The sequence below is a fragment of the Leuciscus leuciscus genome (assembly GCF_965113295.1).
Source record: "Leuciscus leuciscus genome assembly, chromosome: 1".
Lineage (NCBI taxonomy): Eukaryota > Metazoa > Chordata > Actinopteri > Cypriniformes > Leuciscidae > Leuciscus > Leuciscus leuciscus.
The window spans coordinates 46629763-46655112 of NC_138725.1; the positions used below are offsets into that span (position 1 = coordinate 46629763).

Genomic DNA, 25350 nt, shown 5'->3' on the forward strand with positions numbered 1-25350 from the left:
TTAATCCTAGAATAAACCGATAATATTGTTTATGTTTGTTTCTTTCATTGCATTGATATCAAAGCCAAACAGCATAATTGATCGTATGATCGTTTAGCTCCGCTCTTCTGTCCAGCGGTCACATGATCTGGAAACCCCGCCCTACATTTTGCCCGTTGACGTCACTTCATTTTACTCCCAGCATACCCTGCTTGCAGCAGCCATCATCTAGAAGTTCTGAGCAAGATGGCGGATAAACCAGGTATGGCTGAATGGGAATTGCATAGTTGAATATGTTTCTCTGTATTGCGTCAAGGTTTTTTTTAGAGAAATCGTGCTGTTTTATTCATCTCTGTGTCTGAAGACAAATGGCGTGAATGTTCATGATGTCGTTTGTGCGTATAGTGACGCTGAAGGCCTCGATGCAGGCAGACGCGAGTCATGTCAAGGACTTTCTTTAACATTGGATGCCTGATTACCTTCATGACTTAATATAATGTCCATGACATGCAAATCCTCCCATAGGGTTTTGTGAGATATTCGTTAGTGAATCGTGCTGGTTTGTTAATGCGGGAAAAATACAATTACAATTACATGATGTGCTGAACTACTATATACTGTATTGCACTTCTGGCTGACAGCTTTCACTCAAGAGTAATAAAGCAGCAGCAATTGTTACATTTTGTGAGTTAAGATTGTCATTGTGTCTCATTGACTCATCTCACATTCTTCAGAAAATACCAAAATAATTTAGTAACTATTAATATTAGCAATAATATATTATTAAATAGTATTCTCTTTACAAAAAGTATTGTAGCATTACCAAAGTTTTCTATATGTTTACACCATGGTACTGAATAGTCACCAAATAGTACTGAAAACGATAGTACTTTAATATTTTAAAAAACAAACAAACATTATACCCGAGTGTTTTTTGAGTCTGCTTTGGACTACTTTGAAAAAGGGCATTTTGCATAATCTTATTTTACTTGTTTACAAACTATTTTTAAGTTTCTTTTGGATGCACAAGGAAACTGAGCTGATCAAATAAAACCTAGTGAAATGCCTTGACAGTTGTGTTTATTTAATTGTGTGTGTGTTTTTTTTGTTTCCTCAGTTGCCCTGGCCCAGAGGAAGCTTATGGACGTCAAGCTTGGGGAACTTCCATCGTGGCTCGGAAAAAGAGACTTCACCCCAAATGGACTTATTGGTGGAGTTCGTGGAGGTAATGACTAATGTTTTATATATATATATATATATTAGAAAAACATCTTTGATCAATAATATTATAATAATTTCTGTTTGTGTGTTATAATTTCTCTAATCTCATCTAAGGCTATGAGAGATATTACAACAAATACATCAATGTGAAGAAAGGAGGTATTGGTGGAGTTGCCATGTTCATTGCTGGTTACATTGCCCTGAGCTACCTCTGGGAATACGATCACATCAGTAAGTACTAAAAGTATTGGAGAATCCATAGTAATGTCCTTCGCCGTTGTACTGTTGTCTAAATTTAGTGTCACTAAAGGAAGTGTTTCATTTCTTGCCCCTCAACAGAGCACGACAGGTGGAGGAAGTACCACTAAAACAAATCCTTCGTCTGCAGCAGTGTGATCGCCACACCTCTCAGCTTTCTCTGTTTGTGACTGTTGTGACCAAGAATAAAATGACATTTATTTAATTTGGACTCTTTATTGAAAGCATACAAAAGTGTAGGCTGTATGTATAATACTTGATTATTCACATTTCTTGTGATGAAATAAACATGTATTCAATTGATGGGGGTTAGACTTTTTGTGTTTTGTCACGACTCCGGCGTTAGGAAGGTTCCACAGATTTTAAATACAAATTCAGTATGCAGTCAGTAACGTTGCAAAAGATTATTAGGGGGGGGAAATGTTCACTGAATTTTCAAAGCACAAGAATGTGGGAAGAGGGACAACATGATCCTCATCCAGACACAAAAGCTAAAACAGTATGAATAGTTTTGTTGCTACTTGTCATGTTATAAGATACAGATAAAACAAGTCAAAGATAATGCTTTTATAAACTCAAGTTAACCTTTATTGTAATAAGTACAACATCCATTTTTATAGATAAAAAAGGCATGTCAATAGACTGCAAAATTATGTCTCTTCAGATCATCTTGGCTGCTAAATGACACAATGTTCTCCCTAAAGGCTGTTTCATATATTTTCCAAGAATTTCAGCATTGCTTTAAAGCTTAAGCAATCAAGATGCGTGTTGCTCCAATACAAAAGACTCACATTTCAAAGTATGTGATTCTGTAAGGTTTTGTTTGAAAGAAAAACAAAAATCAGTAAAAAAGTGGTTTTCTACCTTTTGACTGTGATGCTCTTGGCACATGGACAGTGAGGTAGAGCCACATTTACATCACTCATCTTTAACCTTTACAGTGAAAGGGTAATGTACTAGGAATCAAATACCTCACTTTGCAAGTTATCACCACATATTTGAGATCCTTTATTCAGAAAACTACTGTCCACTCAAAAACGCCAGGTGTCCTTTTGTGCATTTGTTTGCGTAATGGCCCTTCTCGCCGCACTGGAAGAAGCAAACAGACATTGAGTGTGATTGCACATTTTGTGGGCATCAAATTAATATGGCAGACATAAAAAGTTTATGCATAAAATCAAATGGCGTTCCCACCTTGTAACATGTAACTTGGTCCAGTGGACGAGGACCGCGAGGTCCACCCATGTTGCCGTGAGAATGCATTATCCCAACAACATTTGGCATTCTCTGGTGGTGGTTGTTGTTGATATTGGGGTTGGTTAACTGGATGAGTGAATGTGACGATCTGTTTATGGGCTGCATGTTTTGCTGCTGGAGAGTAAAAATGAAGATGAAACATTAGTATCAAAGTAAGCATTAAAGAGGCTATATGATGTTGTTTTAAAAGTTCATTATTTTGTGTATTGGTTGTACTAGATACAGGGTTCTCACACCTTGGTTCACTTCAAATTCAAGGACTTTCCTGGTCCAATACCCTCAAATTTATTCAGCTTAATGCGGGGACACATTTGTTGTGTCCAACAACAAACGTTGAGGTGCCATTGTAGTAGTTTTGTGTGTGCGTGAACGTCATGGCAACGTACAACACAAAGTACCTCACGCGGGAAACACTTAACGTAATACGTAAATGCACGTAACTAACGTAAATCAAGCAAGCTAGTATGCATAGGCCACGAAATGTTGGCTAAATAACACATTAGAGGACTGGAGGGAATAATATGGAATTTTTTCCAGAAAACTTCTTGCACAAAATAAATTCAAACACTTTCAAGGACCTGTAACAATGCATGTTTATTTTCAAAAACTTTCCAGGGCCTTGATTATTTTATTTTTTTTAGATTCACAAACTTTCAAGGATTTCAAGGACCAGTGGGAACCCTGTAGATCGGTACGGAGCCCCGAAAGGGAAACAGTAGTGAAAAAAGTAAGAATGGGTGTAAAAAATTGTCAATGTTTTTGCATTCCCCATGGAAACTTTGTGTTCGCACGTAAAACCTTTATCTTCCCACAAAAAACGTTGCATTTGTGTGCAAAACTTGAGTTCTTTGAAAAGTTTTGTGAAAGACTGCAATAGCATTTCATATTTTTTCAATCACCATGTCTTTTAGGGGTTCCGTAGAATAGGTAAACAAGCTTTAATGTTCAAAGAACATTATTTTTCACATAATGTATATTATTGCAGCATTTCTATTCCCAGTCTGTCTGAAAAGCATAGATTGAACTCCTTACCATAACATAACATAACATGGCGATTATTACACTACAGTTCACTGAAGCCTCACATTATTTCTTTGCTTATACTTTTGGGGAGGCGTTATGCTAACATTTCATATTGTGACAGACAAGTAATATCTGGACTTTGACTTTGCGTATTAGACAGGTCTGGATCAGTGTTATTTTTTAGATAGAATAAGGGCCATTTACACTACACCGTTTTCAACTAAAAACAGAAAACTTTTTATGCGTTTTGGCCGTTCATATACACCAAAATGGCGTTTTGGGAGCCTGAAAATGCTTTTGAAAATGGGATTCAAAGTGCACGAATACTGTTATTGTCTCCTTGTACACTACAAAAACATGAATTTGTGAAAAAATTGATGCCATGCGCATTATGTGTTCGGGCCAATTACTGGCCTGGCATGAATAATACCGCGTTTTTGGACATTGTTGAAGATCCGTGTGAACGGGATTGGTTTTGACAACGTCGTCTGTATGCGAAAAACGCAAAGTAAACACTTTTCTGTTTTTAGTACCTCATTGTAATGTAAACATACCCTAAATCCCTTTTGTGGGAGACTATGTGCTTTGTAACTTTGCAGATTGTATACATGTGCAAATAGATACATTACACACAAAAGGAAGAGGACATTTTTTTAAATCATCATATGACCCCTTTAAGAGTATTTTGAAAAAAAAGAAGAAAAAAAACCTTTTGCTGAGACTGTGCTTGTTGAGGTAATGGTGGTTGTTCAGCCGCACCCATTGGGAGTTCAAATCTTGGGCTAGGAATTACAAAAAATAATAATTTGGTTATAATTGAAGCAGAAATGTTTCTTTAAATCACATTCACAATTGCAATGACAGATACTCACTGCATAAATTTGCATGACTTGCCCTCTGGGCAGAAGCCAACAAGGTAATTTACACAAATGACTCTTCTTGTGTGTCTGTGTCTGCAATCCGGACCTTAAGGGGGGGGGGGGGGTGGGAGAAATGGACATTTAAATTTTTTCGTTACAACAATTCATTTTGAAATATATGTAATGTAACTTTCATTTAAATATAAATATTAACTTAAACATTCATTTGAAACATCCTAGCTTGATTTAACAGAATTGAATGTAATACAATTTTTATACAACTTTTTTTAAATGTAATAATATATATAAATGTAAAAATGCAAATATCCGAAAATAAAAAGACTTACCATGCTTACAAAAACCCCTATCATACCATGGGCAATCTTTAATCTTAGATTCTGGATCAATGTGCAAGAATGGACACTCTTTGTTACTGCACTCCCCTGCACAAAGAAGTTATTAACACTTATTACACAGACAGACGGATAGATAGATAGATAGATAGATAGATAGATAGATAGATAGATAGATAGATAGATAATAAAATACTAACCGAATTTAGAGTAGAAATAACATTCAGGCATCTTTGTCATGTCATACTCGTGTAAAAATTCACATTGGTCTCCTTTCTTGCATAAACCTCTAAGCCAGTGCTTGCACACCACAGTCTTTTCTCCACTGATGTGTCTGAAGGGGCACATTCCACCTGTCAAAAGAGAGTAAAGTCAGATCAAATCAGTAAGTCTGATGTACACGTTAAAACCTTAAACAAGCGTTTGGAATACATGCCTTTCATACAGGCAGCTCTCATGAAGAACTCGCATACAGCAGCGCCAGATTCTGTAGAAGAACAAGAAAATATTTGTACATAATATTTGTTATTAAAGGTCTTCTGTTCTGAGCAATATTTATCAAGCAGTTCGTCTTATATGTTACAAATAATAAATCAGAAAACGAAACAAATATTCATCAGTGCTCCAGTTAACTTACTGTCCATTCCTGGAAATGGCAATGGTTGAGCGCCCAATTGTTGTTCTACAGCCAGTTCTAGATCAAACTTGAGGTGATCGGCACAAGCGATTAATTCCTGCATTTTGATATTATATTCTGTATGCTTTTTTTAACAGCAGCTGAAAGTCTTTTCGTTATAACACTTTATCTGAAAACTAAAAGAAGACTTGATGGCTAGCAACTTATCAGTGTGCCTTTGATCGGGTTTAATACAAGACGTATAAAGACAGAATAGCGAAAAAGTATGCAGATGTATTAATTGAGTAAACGATTTTTAATGTAGCGCATGAGTGGATCGGTAAAAGAGATAAACATTGTAAATAAACAGTTGATTTTAGAACCGTCTGCTTCAACAGCGCTGCTCAACGGTGACCCCTGACCCACGAACTCCAGGCCGTATAATCAATTACAACAGCGTCGAGGTTTCTGGGAATTTTTTTTTAAATGTATTTCATTAAATGAGTAATTTCGCCTTGTTAATATCAAAAAAGGTGTGCTAATTATCTACGGGTGATTTGTCGTTAGATGGCGATTTGGGCGACATAAAGAATATACGAAATGCTGATCTTGATCAGTGTGTTGGTTGTTGATTAAAAGGTCTGTTGCAGTCACTAGCGCCATGCAGTGCCAACCGATTGTATTACAAAAGAGTGCTGGCAGTGGTGCGGCTGGACAAATTGTACTGGGATTTCAAATGTGAATGTGTGAATCTGAGTTTTAGTCATACATTTATGTATTTCTCCATTTAATATTTTAGTTAAGAAAATGTAGAACATAGCTGAGGAACCGGAGGAGGAATTATATTTCAGCTTGGCATGTCCATTTTCATTTGAGTATTTTGAACAGATAAGGATAAGAATTAAGTCACATCCACTTCTAAAAATGTAGCTATTCATTATTTTTAAGATAAAGGAATGACACCCATTCACTCATTAATAAATTATTCTTAAGCTGCAAGGAACTGATGTAAAAACTGAATTTGTATCATCAGTAAACATTTTTCAATAATATTAGGGACATTTTAATTGGTATTCAGTGATTAGGCAGTTCCAGTTCCAAAAAAATTAAGTACTTGTAATTAGATTATATTGTTTTAAAATTATTACATGTTATTCTCACAATGGCAGTAAATTATTCACAATTAATTAACTCTCCCTACTACTTATTTTTTTTATCTTTTAAATGTTCCTTTCCAAAAATAAAATAAAAGTCTATAACTTATATATTCAGAATGTCTTCCAGGTTTGTGGAAGTCCACACACAGACCAGCCACCACCTAACACTGAAAACTGAGACCCACACAGCATGCGATTTACTGAAATCATTTCACTTTTAAGTTTACTCAACATTGCATATCTAATCAGCTCCTAACAAACACATCCATTCTTTTAATTATCACGCAGTCAGTCATTTAACCATGTATGTCTTTGGAAGGCTTTTGTCTTTCAAACACATTGAAATGTCCAGATTCAGATCTTATCCCCAACTATTTTTTTTTTGTCAGCTGAACCTCTTTGACCTAATATATTTACTTGAAGTACCCCCTGAGATTTTAAGATAATTGGTTAGGTCAATAATAGGATTAAGTCAATAATAATACAAAATAAAATGAAGTTCATGGCTCTCTGATGTCGGTTAATGATCACATGACATGCAGGCATACAAATAAAATATGTATTTATTATTTTATTTTGATTGTTTTTATTTTAAATGTATGATTTAATTACTTAATAGCTTTTCTTTACCCTATTAAAGTAAAGAAATAGACTCCATCCCCCCAATGCAGTTCCATCACAATCCCCAGTCTGGGAAACCCTGACATGTAATATAATATTTCATATATATGATTGATAATCAAAGTATGAGACTGAACACTGATCCAGAATGATTAAGATACAGCAGTTTAATAAAAAAAAAATTCAAAACATACATAAACAACAGTCATTATTTCAATAACACCATTAAATGTATTAAAAATACAAATCAAAGGTCAGTAAGCGGTTTCCCCTTTGCCTCATCCCGAACATCCTCTGCATCCACAGTGAGTGCACTCAATGATACGACCCTAAGACAACAAAGAGCAAATTAGGGACAGTGAAAGAAATGTAAAAAATCTTGGCATACATAGTTACTAACAGGACCAGTGTTTGGTGAAGAAAAATGGAATCACTAGAACATCTAGACACAGAAACAGCTTCTTCTCACCGGCCATTTCCCTCTTAAACAGTTAAAGGGTTAGTTCACCCAAAAATGAAAATTCTGTCAGTAATTACTCACCCTCATGTTGTTCCAACTCCGTAAGACTTTCGTTCATCTTCGGAACACAAATTGATTTATTTTTGATGAAATCTGAGAGCTGGCTCACTCCCCCAGAAAAGTTAGTCAAAACATAATTAAAATAGTCCAAGTGACTACAGTGGCTCAACCTTAAGTTTATCAAGTGACGAGAATACTTTTTGTGCGCAAAAAACAACAACAACTACTTTATTCAACTATTCATTTTCTTCTGTGTGGGCCTCTGACGTGAGTTCACGAGAGCGCTGCGACGCATGCGCGAGAACTGAGAAGATGACGCTCACGATCATTTGATGGGAAAGTGTAAAAGGTAAGCAATTCATTTTGCGGCATTGGTAAGGCACTTTTACGTTTTCTCGTTGGTTTCTCACGATTCTGACATCCAGGAAATGCACACTTTAGAACCATTTTAAACACTACATCGAGACCCATCTGTGTCATCTTCTCAGTTCTCGCGCATGCGTCGCAGCGCTCTCGTGAAATCACGTCAGAGGCCCACACAGAAGAAAATGAATAGTTGAATAAAGTAGTTGTTGTTGTTTTTTGCGCACAAAAAGTATTCTCGTCACTTGATACACTTAAGGTTGAGCCACTGTAGTCACTTGGACTATTTTAAAGATTTTTTTACTAACCTTTCTGGGCTGGCAGAATGAAATTACATAGAAGCCTATGAAGGAGTGAGACAGCTCTCAGATTTAATCAAAAATCTCTTAATTTGTGTTCCGAAGATGAACGAAAGTCTTACGGAGTTGGAATAACATGAGGGTGAGTAATTACTGACAGAATTTTCATTTTTGGGTGAACTATCCCTTTAAATGCCTCCCAAGACACATGCCTGTAAGTGCAATACTCCAACTGTTTGCGCAATATCTTTGTAAATTAATTCAGTCATATTTATTCATATTATTATTCACAATACCGTTAATGCTTATTGTGACTAAACATATCTGTGTCTTTATACATTTATTTTTATATTTTATTCTTAAATTTGATCATGTCTCGTTATATTTATATGCGTGTACTGGAAGCTTCAATACCAAGGTAAATTCCTTGTGTGTGTAAACAACGAAGCTCTTTCTGATTCTTACCACTTCAAGCTTGCCCTTGGGAACTCTGCATATGCAATTTGTTCCAAAGTTAGTGTCGCGCGTCTGAATGCACCGCAGACAACACAGATTTTCATAACCCTGTTTCTTCCATTTGGCAATCAAGTTTTTGTCTGCATAGCCCTCTTTGATGCAGTAGTCATAAAGCTCTAGGAATTAAATAGAAATGAAAAGTTAACAGCTTACAGATCTCGAAATAAAACAAACACTACAAAGATGAATCTCACTACTATACCTCGACTGATGGCCTTTCTCTTGTAGAAAAGGTCGAAAATGTAACGGCTGCGTTGGTGATGAAGTCGGAAGATTGGCCAAAGAGACTCAACTTTTCGTTTGCCCTCATGTGGCTCGGTTTCAGCTGTGAATGTAAAGTATCTGTTAAGAACACCGTGGTAGACGTGTAAACGTGATATTATCTAGACAATCGCACAATAAAAAAGTGACTTCTTAATCTTTTTTTTATGTTTTATTAACGACATACACAACTATTAATGTTTTATTACACCAACGTTCCTTCTGATCATTAAACGTTCCAAATAAACAATCGACTTGTTAGCATTCTGGCTATAGATTGTAGCTTGCTGAACGAACCTTCGCGCATTTTCTGGTCCAGTTCGTCAAGAGTTGGCTCTATGAGCTCCCAACCATCTGGAGGTGGTTTCCTACTCCTTTTCACCTTAGGCATTGTAATATATAGGCAATATACGATCGTCTCAGTTATTTAGCAAAACGAGCTGATGCATTAGGAACTTTACCGATTTCTGTCGCCAGGCAGATGACGTCACTCGTCTAGGTCCTTAAAGAATGACTTGTTACACGAAAGTTACGTCAACGTCTTTGTTCTTACACATATAATTATTATCAGGCTTATTTTATTTGACATTTCATTTCTCAAATGGATTGCATTGAAATCCCGACTCATACACATATCAACATTGGTTTTATTATGGAGAAGCTGTGGTGTTATTCTCTCTTCCAGTAAATTGCGTCAGGCTAGGTGCCTGATTGTGTGCCTGAATGTAAATATATAAATATGGACCCGCTGGCTATATGATCATCGATGACTGTACTTACTTAATCGTGGAATTGTATATTTGTTTTATTTACTGTATCGCCCCCAAGCCAATCAAAACCACTTACTGCAATTTTTTAATTACTGCAATTTTGTACCTACAGAATTGGATACGCGAGAGTGTGGTGAAGTGAGGCAACCTGCTATCATAACTGTACCAAGCTTTTGTTGGGACTGGTAGTGTGTTTGAGTGGATTTAAAAAAAATAACAAGTTAAGTTTAATCTTCATCATGCCTAAAGGAGGTAAGAGATCATTTAGTTTTAGATCACTGATTAAGCACGTCATGATGGTGCTGCTCATATAGTTTGCTTTTTGGATTGACATTATATACAGTCGGTATTCTGTACTTTTAAAATATGTATTCTGCTTTATCTGGATATTTTTAATTGAGAGCAATACTTTTAGAAAGTGATATATTCTTTTGTTGTTGTTGCTTATTTTAGGGAAAAAAGGGGGCCATAAAGGTCGCATGAGAACCTACACAAGTCCTGAAGAAATAGATGCTCAAATGAAAGAAGAAAAAGAACGAAAAAAGGTAAGTTGTATTGCAACTTCAGACAGAAATACAAACAAATATGGGCAAGAATGAGCTTTTAAAGTAAGCATTAACGTTTAAGTAATAGTCTTAAAGGGATAGTTCACCCAAAAATTAAACTTCTGTCATTAACTACTCACCCCCATGTCGTTTGTAAACCTGTTAGACTTTTGTTTATCTTCGGAACACAAATTATTTTTTTTGATGAAATCTGTCCCTCCATTGACAATTATGCAACTACCACTTTCAAGCCCCATAAAGTAAATACATCATAAAAGTAATCCACGTGTCTCCAGTGAGATAACCTCAGTTTTATGAAGCGATGTGAGTGCTTTGTTCGTGCCAAAAAACAGAACTGACTTGAGGGTGAGTAATTAATGAAATAATTAAATATTTTCGGTGGACTAACCCTTTAATACGACCAAACACAGCAGCTCCCTCTGCTGGAACAGTTTTGAGTAGTTTCTCTAAGAAGGGAATGTTGTCTAAAGTCGGCATGGAATGAAAATGAACCCCATTAATTCACTAAGTGTGTCTTAATGATCTTATTGTGAAGGATTCATCCATGCAGTGTTGTTTTGACCTTGTCATTTTTATTCAAAAATTTCATAAAACGTTCAGTGCAATGACAGACTTCTCTCTGGTGACACTTTTCCAATCATTAGTCTGTTTAAACTCCACTCCTTTCTTACAATTTAAAATAACAGTAGTTAAGAAAAATACAAAAGGTAATTGATTCTAAGAGCTCCACTCTCTACTGCCACTTTCAGATTCAGTGGCCATCTACAAGTCAAATTACCTAAACAAATGAATTGTTGTATGGTGGTAATGGTTTATTTGAACATTGTAGAATGAAGAAGAAGAAGGTGCAGCAGTGAACGACAACCAGATTGAGGACAAACTGACAGCTTCAGGCTCAGAGGACAGTGATGATGAGGGGTCTCAGGTAAATTTGATCTCAGAATTGGTGCTTGCATGTTCCTCCAGAGCTGTCCATCTACTTTTATTCATCAGAGACTACTGTGACAGGACGTGGATATTCAGCCAGTTCTGGTCACAAACATCAGGCACACTGTTAAGGACCGCTCACACCAAGAACAATTACTATAACGATAACTATATTAGCAGCATCCACACTAATGTATGTTCTAACGTTCTGTTTATTGTAAGCGTGTGCTGCAGATTTGTCGTCAGCCGCTTTAAATGCTCAAGCTTGTTAAAGTCTGTGGATTCTGATTGGCTGTCAATGTTTCTTTCATTCATCAGCTGAAAAACATAGTTCTAAAAAGTGATTCCAACTTGTTACTCTGTGTCGTTATTGAATAGGATTGCCCTATTCTCATAGAACTAGAATTATTATTAAAATGTCATAATTATCGTTATAGTTATCGTCCCTGGTTTGAATGGACCTTAATGTTGAATCTCACTGGGTGTAGCAGAGCATTGCTCTTTGATTAGTCACTCAATCACTGTGTTTAGAACGTAGGAATTATGTGGAATGTCAGTCACAGTCATCTGATGGATGAAGGATGGTTGGCGATACTTAAAATATTTTGAATTGGCTTTTATTTTTATATTTTAGTTGAAGTTTTATTTTTTATGTTATGTTTCTAGTTAGCTTTAATTGATTTTTATTTCAGTTTTAGTATTAGTAATTTGTTACTTCAACACAAACCTATTTTATTTCAGTTAGTTGCAAAGCCAACATTTCTAATTTACATTTAGTTTTTTTAAGTTTACGTCTTTTTTTATCTAATATTCTTATTTTATTTTTCTTTCAGCCTTATTTTATTTTTAAAGTGTTTATATATTTGAATTAACTAAACCATTTAAATAGTTATAGTTTCAGTTAACAATAACAACACTGTCTCCATTTTTGTCACAGAAAAGGAAGGGTATTGAGGGATTGATAGAGATTGAAAATCCTAATCGAGTTGCCCAAAAAACAAAGAAAGTCACAGAGATAGAACTTGAGGGTCCTAAACAGCTTTCCAGAAGAGAAAGGTAAGAGACAACGTCTTTATCTCCAACTACTTGTTACCCTCTCATTATTTGTCATAATTTTATGTGTATAATTTTTTATGTCATTGCTGCTCACATTATACTAAATGTTTAATATGCTTTTATACATAGTCTTCTAGATACGTACATCTGTTCCCTTTCAGCTATTTCAATATACAGTATATATACTTTTTTTTTTTCTCTCCATATTTTAGAGAAGAGATTGAAAAGCAAAAGGCCAAGGAGAGGTATATGAAAATGCATTTAGCAGGAAAGACAGATCAAGCTAAAGCCGACCTCGCTCGACTCGCCATTATTAGAAAACAACGTGAGGAGGCCGCACGGAAAAAAGAAGAGGAACGTAAAGGTAAATCTTCAGTACAAGGCAATGTTGTAGAACCACTTGTGAAAGGCCACGTTTACACGGCAGGTCTTGATGCCCAATTCCAATTTGTTGACTATATACAATTTTTTTGATGACCTGAGCCCAGTTGTTTAAAATGTTTAATCTGGATTAGAATAAACTTGATTTATAAATCCCATGTTTTGCTATCCAGGATCAGGTATTCCGTCTTCTTTTGTACCGTAAAAAAGAAAGAAAGAAGTAAAATAGAATTGGATCACTCTGATTCAGATAGACACTTTTCCGGATTACCAAATCTGGATTACATGGGGTTACATTTCACAGTGTAATAGACTGCTAGATATGTAAAGAGCAACAGGTAGAAGAGTCAGTGTGGGTCACTTTAAGTGTTTTTATATAAAGAGAAAGAAAATAACATAAACAAACAAACATCCCCTTCCATTTTCAATTTCCTTCAAACAATCAGCCCCCTATGGAGGCACTAAAGGGACATGGAGATGTAAAGAAAAATATGAAATAGGAGAACAATTATATATTTTATATACATTTAGTTTTGTTTTCCACCAAGACAGTTTGCATTCATTCTCAAAGAACTCAAAAGTTTTGAGAGTGAATGAAAAGTTTCTTGGGGGAACGCAAAACATTTGTGAAAGAACACAAAAGCATTAAAATTGATTTATCCTCCCACCTCATATTTTTCCTCCCATTACCACGTCCCTTTAGAGTTTCCGTAGCCCCTCATGTGACCCACAACAAAAACAAACAAATATACATACAGTAAGGGATGCAGTTGTTAGATGAACCAGTCGAAAGTATTTTCTCTGATGATTGTCCCAATGTAGTTTATATACCGCGATTAAAAAACACATTTAAAGTTAAATATATTATGTTTGTTATTATTATGGTTTTTTTTTTTTACTTTACTGTACTGAAAGGTTTAATATGTAGCATAATGTTTCCTTTTTTATTTGAACTGTTAAACTAATCAAGATCCATATAAAAATAAAAATGTGTGTATATATTACGTGATACAAATGTTGTATTTTTTTTTACCAGTTTTAAAGTTTTATTAAATTTTTGTTCCTGAAATCCACCCTTCTGCTGGGATCAACATAATCCTGTTTTTTTGGGGATCAAAGGTATCCTAATCTATTTTACTAAAAGGTTTTGAACAACACAAACTGACGATTTAAAACTAAGATTGGATTTTGTGATCTAATCCAATTTTGGAATACTTTTTTTCTTCTTCTTTTGAACAGCCCATTTTAAAGATTTGCTCCAATCCGAAATTTGATTAGATTACTTCTGAACAACTGTGGGCCCAGCTTACATCTTCTTTCAAAGTGACCCATATCCGATATCTGCATTTACACTATACACTTGGCATAACAACCCAATGTAGACGTACTGACCCGGAAAAGCTTAGACCGAAAAGGAAGTAAAAACGGCGTGATTTGCAATGGACGCATACAAAATTATGGTCTCTTAAGGCAGAGGAAAAAAAAGAGGAGAGCACTTGATGCAGCCTGGACACTGAAAAAAAAAGTCATGTGATCGCAGTTGGTGTCCACCTGAGTGACATCATTCACCACTGTTGCCTTTTCAGTGACGTACGACTCGCATTGACAGTGGGAATATCCGATCTGTCCGTTGCTTACATGACAGATGCAAATCCACATATCCAATTCATGTCAGATTTATTTCCACATATGAATGAGGCGTGAAACCGATCTGAGAGTATCGGACTCCATATTCTTTTTCCTGCTTACACGTTCGTGGGTCATATCCGATCTGTGCCACGTGAGGAAAAAAAAATCTAAATTGGGTTACTTAAACCATGCAATGTAAATGTGGGCAAAATGTCTCATGGCAAATCAGAGATTAATTATTGTTTTCTTCTTTGTCATTGTAGAAAAAGACGCAACAGCGGCGGCAGCAGCGGCGGCTAAAGGACTACATACATTGTCACTCAAGTAATCCAAATATTGGATTCTTAGAGGTTTTAATGCATTTGTGGACAGTATACAGTTATATTGACAATGTTATTTTTGAAGACAACGCAAAAGATAATGTGGTATGCTATGTAAGATGATATAACACAATGTTCCATTGAAAAGGAATATTTCAGAGTATATTAATCCAGAAAGCAGGCATTTTATTGTCCAAATAAAATGCATTTGTGAAAGCTCTGGTGCTTTCACTAAAGTATCTAAATCTTAATGCTTGCTTTCACTCAGTGATAAAAGTATAGACATATTTATTAATATATTAACATATTGCCACATGTAACTGAGTGGACTTTGCCATCTCAGTTTAAAGGATTACTGTAAGAATAAAGACATCTGTCCTCAGTTGTAAAGGACCTGGTGTAATTTAGAATGATGTTCTGATGGTATTCCCTTCGAATAATGTAAAGAACAACATACCAATAAAATGTCAGAACTTTTTATTATATCGTGAATTGTTTTGTAAATCTTAATAGTATTCTTGAATCCCTTCCGAGGAATTGTTTAGATTTTTTTAAAAGGTGTAGTTTTGTACATTGTACTTGAATGCATTTATATTTTTGACATTTTGTAGTTGTTAAATGTATTGACATTTATTACAAATTATTTTTAGATCATTACATTATACATTATATAATTTATATTATATATTTCTAGATCATTTTAGAGTGTATTAGAAACATATTGCGAAAATATATATTTTTAGCATTATCATATCGCACACAACCCCTTACCGTAGTTCTCAAAGTCCCAGGGTGTTCTTAAGCCTTAAAAAATAGCATTTGTGAAGTCTTAAGTTATTCAAATGTAAGATCTGAACAAAGAAGTATCAATGCAGCAGTCGTTAGTGGGCGGGGCAGGACGTGATCGACTAGCCACGCCCCGCAGCGTGATCATTGGTCTCCAAATTTCGCGGACTTTGACACGAGGAAACCTAAAAGAACATTTACATTCACTAAAAGTAATTCGGAACGAAGCATTCATCACATTTGTTAAGGTAAGTGGAAGAACATTCCCACTGTATATTACTAGCTATGTTTAAAGTTTAGGTAACGGAAAGCAGAGTTGTGATTAAAACCTTGTGACTGTGCATGTGCTCCACATTTCTTGGCCGATTAATGTTAATGTCTTACGGTTGTGCAGATAACGTTATGTGCATAAATAGCGCTTATATTAGTGCTATGTGCAAAGAATCGCATCGTTTCAGTTTTTATAAGTAAACGTTTCCATCACTCACTTGACTTGCTATGTATTATTTTAGTTACAGGATGTATTTCGCGGGAAAATGTAACCCTAAAGGCAGTAGTTCCGGTTTGTGTGTCACACTAGCTGCGAATCTAATTTTGTTTTAATGTTACCCCTAAAGTTATCGACAAGACATGGAAAAAAGTTGTGTTTCGTAAGCGTGCTCCGCGCGGGCAGCTGCAGTTGCATCATTTGATTGACAGCTGAGCAGTGTTATTTTAGTACTAGATCCTACTATTATGGTATTATTTCACTTATTTCACTTTGTTTGAGTAATTTTTAGTACTTTAAGTCAAAGTTTTTTTTAAAACTAATTTGCATTTGGACGAAGAATACCCTGCTTTAAAGTTTAAGAACTCAAACTCAAGTACATTAATGCTTCTGTTATAAATAATGTAGCCCAGTGTATACAGTATGTTTTGCATATGGGAGTCTTCTCACATGTAACAATAACATAATTTCCTCTAGTCTAGAGGTAATCAACTATGGCTCAGCTCAACGGCCATAATAATAAAACATGGGAATCTCATAACAAGATGATGCTGGAGCCTCTCAGCACAAATGATCCTGAGGTAAGTGTGTGATTATACAAACAGCCTTAAGAGTCTAGACTAGATTATTTTGAAAGCATGCAGTGTACCATGAGTGATATTGTGAAATGTGTCTCTTAGACTAGGATCTGCCCCGTGACTGACAGCTGTTGCACATCTGTGCTTCAGTCAATTAAAACAACTTGTGTCATTGCTTATCTGTTTATCGCATTGATTACTGTTTGCACCAGGTGTTTGACATAATAAAGAAGGAGAAGCGGCGGCAGACGTATGGATTAGAGCTCATTGCCTCTGAGAACTTCACTAGTCGAGCTGTTTTGGAGGCTCTTGGTTCCTGCATGAACAACAAGTACTCTGAGGGTTATCCTGGTCAGAGGTGACTATTGTGCAGTGGAATTTTTATGTACTGTTTAATTACAATTTAATGTTGTTTTTGTAATGAGAATAAGATTAATATTATTTTGTTTACACTTAGCACTTACATATTGAAAAATGGGCTTGTGTTAAATGCCAAATTTTGTTTAATGTTGTAAGATATTATGGAGGCACGGAGCATGTTGATGAATTGGAGCGTTTGTGTCAGGCAAGAGCTCTCAAGGTCTACGGCCTCGACCCGGATAAATGGGGAGTGAATGTTCAACCGTACTCTGGTAGGCTTGTATCTGTGTCTGGACTGTTGGTGCTGGAAGAGATGATGTAACATATGAAACATTAACTCAAGTGCACATTGTTCAATATATTGTTTTTGTTTTTTTCTCAGGGTCACCTGCGAACTTTGCCGTATACACAGCCATAGTGGAACCTCATGGGCGGATCATGGGGCTTGATCTTCCTGATGGCGGCCACCTCACCCATGGCTTCATGACTGACAAGAAGAAAATCTCAGCCACATCTATTTTCTTTGAGTCTATGCCTTATAAGGTAACCTTGTGATTAGAATCAACATTGTAGTGAACTCTTTAGTTAGTGTTAAGTTCAACATTTACTGAGACATGTTGTTTCTGTTAATATTTTTTAATAGAAGTGAACTAACAATGAATGTATTTTTATTAACTAATGGTAACAAATATGAATAAATACTAATACTACTAATGCATTAACTAACATTAAAGGATTAGTTCACTTTCAAATAAAAATGTCCTGATAATTTACTCACGCCCATGTCATCCAAGATGTCCATGTCTTTCTTTAGTTGAAAAGAAATTAAGGTTTTTGAGGAAAACATTCCAGGATTTTTCTCCATATAATGGACTTCAATGGCAACCAACGTTTTGACGGTCCAAATGTCAGTCTCAATGCAGCTTCAAAGGCTCGACACGGTCCCAGTCGAGAAATAAGGGTCTTATCTAGCGAACCGATCGACCATTTTTAAAATTTTATTTTTTACAAATAACATACTTTTTAACCACAAATGCCCGTGTTGTACCATCTCTGAGATGCGCAACATGACATTGTTAAACATCCAGGATATGCACACGTAAGGACCATTTTAAACAATAAACTGATACAAATACATATAAACATGTCATTTAACATACAATAACTTTGAATGGTCCTCCTACTCCAAACTTGTAAACACTGGGTCGGTACTTCCGACTATGTCACGTGTGACCTTTCCAACATGATGACGTAATGCGTGGCGCATCTCAGAGATAGTACAAGACGGGCATTTGTGGTTAAAAAGTATATAATTGAATTTTTTTTTTTTTTTTAATGACCGATCGTTTCGCTAGATAAGACCCTTATTTCTCAGCTGGGATCGTGTCGAGCCTTTGAAGCTGCATTGAGACTGACATTTGAACCTTCAAACCATTGGTTGCCATTGAACTCCGTTATGTGGAGAAAAATCCTGGAATGTTTTCCTCAAAAACCTTAATTTCTTTTCAACTAAAGACATCGTGGATGACATGGGGGTGAGTAAATTATCAGGAAATATTTATTTGAAAGTGAACTACTCCTTTAAGTATTGGGACCTTATTGTAAAGACCTTATTGTTACTATTTTTTCCCCCCAGGTAAATCCAGAAACTGGATATATTGATTATGACAGACTTGAGGAAAATGCTCGCCTCTTCCACCCAAGACTAATCATTGCAGGTCAGCATAATTAATTTATTAGGAAATCTAAGGAATTTCTGAACTACAGGATGTAAAGTATTCATAATTTTAGTTTTTGGCCATAAAAAAAAAAAAAAAAAAAAACTTTTTATCTTTGAGATTTTATTAGATGTATATATTTTCCTAATTCCTTTTTTATGATTTATTTTGTGTCATTTTTTATACATCTTTGTTCAACTAAATAATGTGAATAAAAAACAATACATTATGCAAAAATTTGCACCAAAAGAAACTACATTAACAGGTTTTCTGAATATTCCCTCTTTTTCTGCTATTAGTAAGATAAACAATTAGCTCTGCCCAAATTCACATCATTGTTTAAGCCAGTGTTGCTGGTTGGGACAATGTATTTTAAAGGCTACCTATTATTCAGAATCCACTTTTTGGACATACATGTGATTGTGTGAACACAATCACCCTACAATGATAAAAATCCACCCTCACCTTTTTTTAAAAATCCCCATTAAACCAAAGCAGTCTCATTAGACATGCCAATCTCTGAGCAGTGTGACATCATACTGCTCAGGCCCCGCCCACGGCCGCTGACCGACAGTCCTGCATTACCACAGTTTCCGCCCTCAGTGAGTTGTACACTACCCGCCATTTTCTCCGCGTTCGAGCAGCTGTAGCGACAACAAATGTTTCGTAAGCAATACCTGTGTTCTTTTGTCAGTAGGATGTAAGAGTTAACATAAGAGAAAATGAAGACTCTCAACATCTGAGCCACTGAGGACACAGTGAATTAGTTTTATTTGTTAAGGTAATGTGGTAGCCTGGTTAAAACCAGACCATTCTCAGTAGTAACTGAGTTATGGTCTGGCAAAGCTTCATTAATAACTCATTTCCAAAGGGGCGTCACCAACGGACGTCGCTCAAATGCCTCTCGGCGCAATTGGATAGACCTAAAACCAATCAGAGCGATCGTCATCGTGTAGAGCCGTATGCTGCGTCCCAATTCGCCTAAGTTACACTACGCCATAAAAGTATGTACTCTTTTTGTGAAGAAAAGGTATTTACTTTTGAATGTGTAGCAAAAAAGTAGGCAAGCTTTGGGACATACTACTTCGTCATCTTTATCGGACGGATCTGTCGCGTGCATCCCGTCACGTAAACTGCCCTGTCAATCATCTTGTCACAGTTAAAATCCTCTATTAAATCTAATTTAATTTCCTACCGTTTCGGAGAGAAATGTAGTAGCACGTTCATCTGCCAGTGGGTCTTTCATGGAGACTGTCCTCATGTGTTTGCAATTTGAATATAATAATGCATTTAAAAGTTGAACGGACGTCGCTCAAATGCCTTTTGGGCGCAATTGGATAGACCTAAAACCAATCAGAGCGATCGTCATTGTGTAAAGCCCGCCCCAACGTTTCTGATTGGTGCCGCGATTTCGACGGATTAGAAATGGGCTTGAATGAGCTCTTTACCAGACTACTAGCAGAGCAAATCTAAATTTGCCGGAAGTTGTCTGGGTTTTCCCAGGCTAGTAATGTGGCCCAAAATACACCTAAATTCGTTTATGTCTGCGCAAATCTTTTCACTCCGGACTGCTTTGTGAACGAGGGGCAATACAAGGCAGGCTTTGTTAAAAAGTTGTTACTCGAGGATAGGACTGTGCCGGTAAACTTGACAACCGCAGCACCGCAGTGTAGCACTGGCGGTGGTCCGCCAAAACACATTTTTTGTTTGTGAAAGCTGTTTTACATGAATATTATGGCACGAGTGGAGCACAATGCTTTGTTTACGAAATAAATAATAGGTTAGCAATTAAATGTTACATCGCAGCCATGGAAACATTTGGATTCATGACGAATAAGAGAGTTGTGTGTGAGCCCATAAATTTAAGCTTTGTTGGCTTTGTATTCTGGTTTGTGATCTGTTCACCCGATTATCAGCGAATTTAACAATATTCCATTAGTTATTCCACTGGACATGGAATCTCTTGTTTCTTTTCCCAAATCTTCACTCATGTCTCACCCATTTTCGAAGGGGTTTATAACCGTTTCTTCCTTGGTTCGCTTTTAATTAGGTCTATTATATTCGCATTCTATGTGGTGAGGTAGAAAAACACTGTAGGACAGATAGCCTACCTTTTTACTTGCATGTCAAATTATTTTTAACACAGTTTGTGCTTGTTATTAGACATGGTAAGGCACGTCAAGTTTATTTGTAAACCGCGTTTCACACGCGGGTGATTTTTAGTTTTGCTTTCTCTGGCAGCGTAAAATCAAACATAGCCTTAATGCCTTGCCCTTGTGGAAGATAAAATTCGCTCTTCAGACCTTTTGCAACAAGTAGAAAACATGAAGATATCAGAAAAGAGATCGATGGTCTTTTTCCTGCTCGTGTCCCACATCCCTCTCAAAGCACAGAGCGTTAGGCAATATGACGCGTCTTTGTGTGGAAATATAAAATATATATATTTTTTTATATTTAACTTTATTATATTATTTAAGTTACAATTATTTACTGATATTTATTTCAATGCTTTACAGGCTTTAGTGTGTTGTTTCGTTGACGGAATTGCTCAAATAAACACGCATGTCTGTTACAAAATGGATGTTTGAGTCTTGTTTATTTTTTATATTTTTTATTTCAAAACAACCCCCCCCCAGCCACCGCGCCACTGCCGGTCTACTCAAGTATGGATCAGTACCAACCGTTCGTGATCCAGCTTATAGTCTCCAGAGCGATACTGGTCACGGCAGTAATGAAAGCTAGAGCACGCACTTTATTACATTTTATAGAAATGTTACGGATATAAAGTTTATATCAGCGTATACTAACGTCACGGATAGTTCCTATAGTGCTGGTCTAGACCCTACTCTGAAGTAGGAGCTAAATTAGTTCCTCCAAAAGGAGTTCCTAGAACTAAAATCGTTCCTAGCTTCTGCGGTGAGAACATGCCAAAAACCGGGAACTTCCGCCAATAGTTCTAGGAACTATGAAAACGTTCCTCCAGTGCGAAAGCCCCTAAAAACGGCATGTTTTTGCTCACCCCCAAAAAGTGGCAATTTTACAATGCTATAAAAAATGTGTGTGGTATTTTGAGCAAACATTTCTGTAAGCTCATCTAAATCGGTCCAATGGCGGTTTCCGATAGAACGGGTGAAGGTCTCGGCGCGTTACAGTCTTTGCTTTCATGCAACACAACAAGATTAAATGAAAAACATTTTCTCATATGTATTACCTCGTTATTTCATCTGACTTTTTTGCGGGATAGCCCAGACTTGCTGGGACCCGCCTTACACTTCACACTCTGGGGACATCAGAGCCTTATTTTACATCTTGTAATAAGTAGCATAATAGGTGCCCTTTAACATTGAAAGAAATGACAAACATCACCTTTAACATTTCTGTGTATCATTGTTAAGGAACCAGCTGCTATTCCCGTAACCTGGACTACAGTCGGCTGAGGAAGATCGCAGATGAGAATGGAGCGTATCTTCTGGCAGATATGGCTCACATCAGTGGTCTAGTGGCAGCAGGAGTCGTTCAATCTCCGTTTGAATACAGTGATGTTGTGACCACCACGACCCATAAGACCCTGAGGGGCTGCAGGGCAGGAGTCATTTTCTTTAGGAAGGGTGAGTTCAGTGTGAACTGACCTGTCACACTAAATCTAGGCCCTTGACAGCAGTGCCTTGATCAGTGTTGGGGAAAGTTACTTTTAAAATTAATGCTTTACAATATTGTGTTACTCCCTAAAAAAGTGACTGATTGCATTACTTGATTACTTTTTATGGAAAGTAGTGTTACGTTAATTTTGCGCTTCTTCCACCTGGGCTGGGCTTGTTTGTTTGGTTTTTAATAACAAAAAAAGTTAAAACATTTTTGGCAAATGTAAAGTCCCTTCACACCAGTGAATTGAATAAGTCTCAGGCTGAAGGAAATGCAAATTCACACCTGTACGATTAATAAAGTGAGATTAAATGCATAAAGTATATGGATTATTTGTTATATTATGATTAATATTATTATTGTTGTAGGTTTGCGTAATATATTCTTAGTTTCAATTTCACTGTTTTTATTCATTTTGAAGAATACGGAAAACAATAACCATCATGTTCACACACCGCTCACAACACCTCTGCACTTGCTCCCGATTTCTCTCAACATGGGGACAATAGAGATGTCAGTCAATAAATGGGAAAACAAAGTAACTTGCGTTACTTATTTTAAAAAGTAACTCTGATATTTGCTGCAAATTTAAAAGAAATGCATTACTTTACTAATTGGGGAAATAAGTGGTCTGATAGTGATCCATAACTTGCGTTACTGGAAATGCGTTACACTGATCACAATACACTCTATTTCAGGAGTTCGTAGTGTTGATGCAAAGACAGGCAAGGAGACCCTGTTTAACCTGGAGAGTCTGATTAACCAGGCTGTGTTTCCTGGACTGCAGGGTGGCCCTCACAACCATGCCATTGCAGGTAAGAGCTGATGTCCTCTATGTCTTTAATATAAAGGTTAGATAAGTTTGCATCTACACTAGGGATGTTTATGATTAATCGAAGACCTATTAATTGACATTTGATTAAGCTTGCCGTTTAATTTACTTCAGTAACCAGATGCTGAAAACACTGTGTATACATAGTTATCTGATGCTAGATGCACTAGTATTTCTCTATATATTATAAGGATTGCATTCACGGCAAATACCATGATAACACCACTTGACAAAAAGCACCATTCATTTGTTGGCCTCCCTGTATCACCCCAATCAACAGTCATGTCAGTGCTTGCCAGGAGGGCATGTAGGTACTGGTACACTGTAATCTTACAATGACCAGTGTAGTGGTATGGTATGCACTGGATTCATCCTGAGTTATTACTTGACTTCAATACCCAAATTCAACATGTACTATGTACAAACTATGTTCACACTTAATACATAAATATAGTAAATTAGATTTAATTTTTTTTTTTTTTTGACAGTAAAAATGCATTTATTTGAATAAATTAAATAATTATTTAATGTTGATTTAATGTTATCACTCAAAAAATTATTAATTAATTAAATAATTAATTAAACTAAGACTTAATATTCCTGAAAATGGGCATCCTTAATCTGAGTTAAGATTTTTTTTCCTACCGAACATGTGCTATGGTCAAATTGAACGTTAAATATTTATTAATTATATATAAACTACTTTAAATTGTTTATTGATGACGATGTTTATTGATGATATTGTTTGAAAATTCGTAATCTGATTTCAGATTTTTTTAATTTATGTGATGCACAGGGGTTGCTGTTGCTTTGAAGCAGGCTTTGACTCCAGAGTTCAAGAACTACCAATTGCAAGTTCTGGCAAATTGCAGGGCTTTAGCAGCCACCCTAATGGAAAAGGGCTACAAAGTTGTTACAGGTAAGTTTCTTAAGGATTTAGATATAAATAATTTGCTAAAAGAAACCATTGGCTGATAGTGATAGAGATTGGATACAGAAGGGCAACTGTGTTCCCTTTTATCTTTCATTTTAAATTTAGGCGGCTCAGATAATCATCTCATCTTGGTCGATTTACGTTCAAATGGATCTGATGGAGGACGGGCAGAGAAAGTGCTGGAGGCTTGTGCCATTGCCTGCAACAAGAACACCTGCCCAGGTGCCTTACAAATGCTCCATTAATAATACTTGTATAATTGACCCAATCTTTTACAGTCTTTTTGGACATGTTTTTGGATGTTTTACTACAACAATCTAATCAGTTTTTCCACTTATCCCTCTCCCAAACTCCATTTTGAAGGTGATAAAAGTGCCTTGCGCCCAAGCGGCCTTCGTTTAGGATCTCCCGCTCTTACATCTCGTGGATTATTGGAGGACGATTTCCGTAAGGTTGCTGAGTTCATTCACCAGGGTGAGTTTGTTTTAAGCAATAATATAATATTAAAGGATATGGTACAAACTTTTAACCTACCTCAGACAATGATTGTGTATCTGCTCTTAGGCATTGAGTTGACATTGGAGATCCAAAGAAACATGAATCCTAAAGCAACTCTGAAGGAGTATAAAGAGGAACTGGCACAAAACGAGAAGTACCAATTGAAAATAAAAGAAATCCGAAAGGAAGTCGAAGACTTTTCTGGAAAGTTCCCAATGCCTGGGTTGCCGGAGTTATAATTACTGTCTTTCTGACATTTTGGTCTTCCCGAAATAAAGATTTCTTTTGATTTTACGGGCACAGAGGCTTGAATAACATGGTTTCTGTACTCTTGCTTGTGTTTTCTCTTATTTCTGTGAATTAACCTGCATAATCTATGAAAAGTTTCCACTGAAACCGATCAGCAGAGAAAAAATATCCAACTGGCACAATAGATTTGTACATGCAATGCAAATAAAGCCTGTGAACATGTGACTGGACCTGTGTCTTGTTTATTAAGTATAAAAAGTACTATTCACTGTTACTATTTACCCTAATAAGTTTACATGTGTAAGTCATTACA

At 36.2% G+C, this 25350-nt stretch overlaps 5 protein-coding genes across 6 annotated transcripts; 3 read left to right on the forward strand and 2 right to left on the reverse strand.

The window, feature by feature from the left end:
- Window positions 1-94: 94 nt before the first annotated feature.
- Window positions 95-1761, forward strand: atp5mf (ATP synthase membrane subunit f). The gene is made up of 4 exons (XM_082164247.1): window positions 95-241; window positions 1097-1204; window positions 1315-1431; window positions 1540-1761. Exons 1-4 carry the CDS (start codon window positions 226-228, stop codon window positions 1566-1568), a joined length of 270 nt encoding a protein of 89 aa, XP_082020373.1. The 5' UTR covers window positions 95-225; the 3' UTR covers window positions 1569-1761.
- Window positions 1762-2020: 259 nt separating this feature from the next.
- cpsf4 (cleavage and polyadenylation specific factor 4) lies at window positions 2021-6013 on the reverse strand. Its single transcript, XM_082164238.1, has 8 exons — window positions 5589-6013; window positions 5388-5438; window positions 5152-5304; window positions 4946-5041; window positions 4611-4704; window positions 4448-4520; window positions 2653-2829; window positions 2021-2547 (listed from the first exon to the last, which is right to left on the reverse strand). The coding sequence occupies exons 1-8, from the start codon at window positions 5689-5691 to the stop codon at window positions 2479-2481; spliced, it is 816 nt and encodes a 271-aa protein (XP_082020364.1). The 5' UTR covers window positions 5692-6013; the 3' UTR covers window positions 2021-2478.
- Window positions 6014-7489: 1476 nt separating this feature from the next.
- bud31 (BUD31 homolog) lies at window positions 7490-9844 on the reverse strand. Its single transcript, XM_082162564.1, has 4 exons — window positions 9602-9844; window positions 9246-9368; window positions 8993-9159; window positions 7490-7674 (listed from the first exon to the last, which is right to left on the reverse strand). Exons 1-4 carry the CDS (start codon window positions 9693-9695, stop codon window positions 7624-7626), a joined length of 435 nt encoding a protein of 144 aa, XP_082018690.1. The 5' UTR covers window positions 9696-9844; the 3' UTR covers window positions 7490-7623.
- A 119-nt stretch (window positions 9845-9963) lies between these two features.
- On the forward strand, window positions 9964-15436 carry pdap1b (pdgfa associated protein 1b). Its single transcript, XM_082162560.1, has 7 exons — window positions 9964-10076; window positions 10187-10326; window positions 10528-10619; window positions 11470-11565; window positions 12505-12623; window positions 12836-12987; window positions 14897-15436. The coding sequence occupies exons 2-7, from the start codon at window positions 10314-10316 to the stop codon at window positions 14959-14961; spliced, it is 537 nt and encodes a 178-aa protein (XP_082018686.1). The 5' UTR covers window positions 9964-10076; window positions 10187-10313; the 3' UTR covers window positions 14962-15436.
- Window positions 15437-15844: 408 nt separating this feature from the next.
- shmt1 (serine hydroxymethyltransferase 1 (soluble)) lies at window positions 15845-25259 on the forward strand. 2 transcript variants are annotated; one of them, XM_082162551.1, is made up of 12 exons: window positions 15845-15987; window positions 16709-16807; window positions 17017-17162; window positions 17321-17436; window positions 17547-17707; window positions 18801-18882; window positions 22278-22490; window positions 23223-23339; window positions 24153-24275; window positions 24396-24512; window positions 24654-24764; window positions 24855-25259. In XM_082162551.1, the coding sequence occupies exons 2-12, from the start codon at window positions 16721-16723 to the stop codon at window positions 25025-25027; spliced, it is 1446 nt and encodes a 481-aa protein (XP_082018677.1). In that variant the 5' UTR covers window positions 15845-15987; window positions 16709-16720; the 3' UTR covers window positions 25028-25259. The 2 variants fall into 2 exon arrangements, with proteins under 2 accessions (XP_082018677.1, XP_082018678.1); XM_082162552.1 differs by having other exon boundaries at window positions 15855-15987; window positions 16704-16807.
- The last annotated feature ends 91 nt before the right edge of the window (window positions 25260-25350 follow it).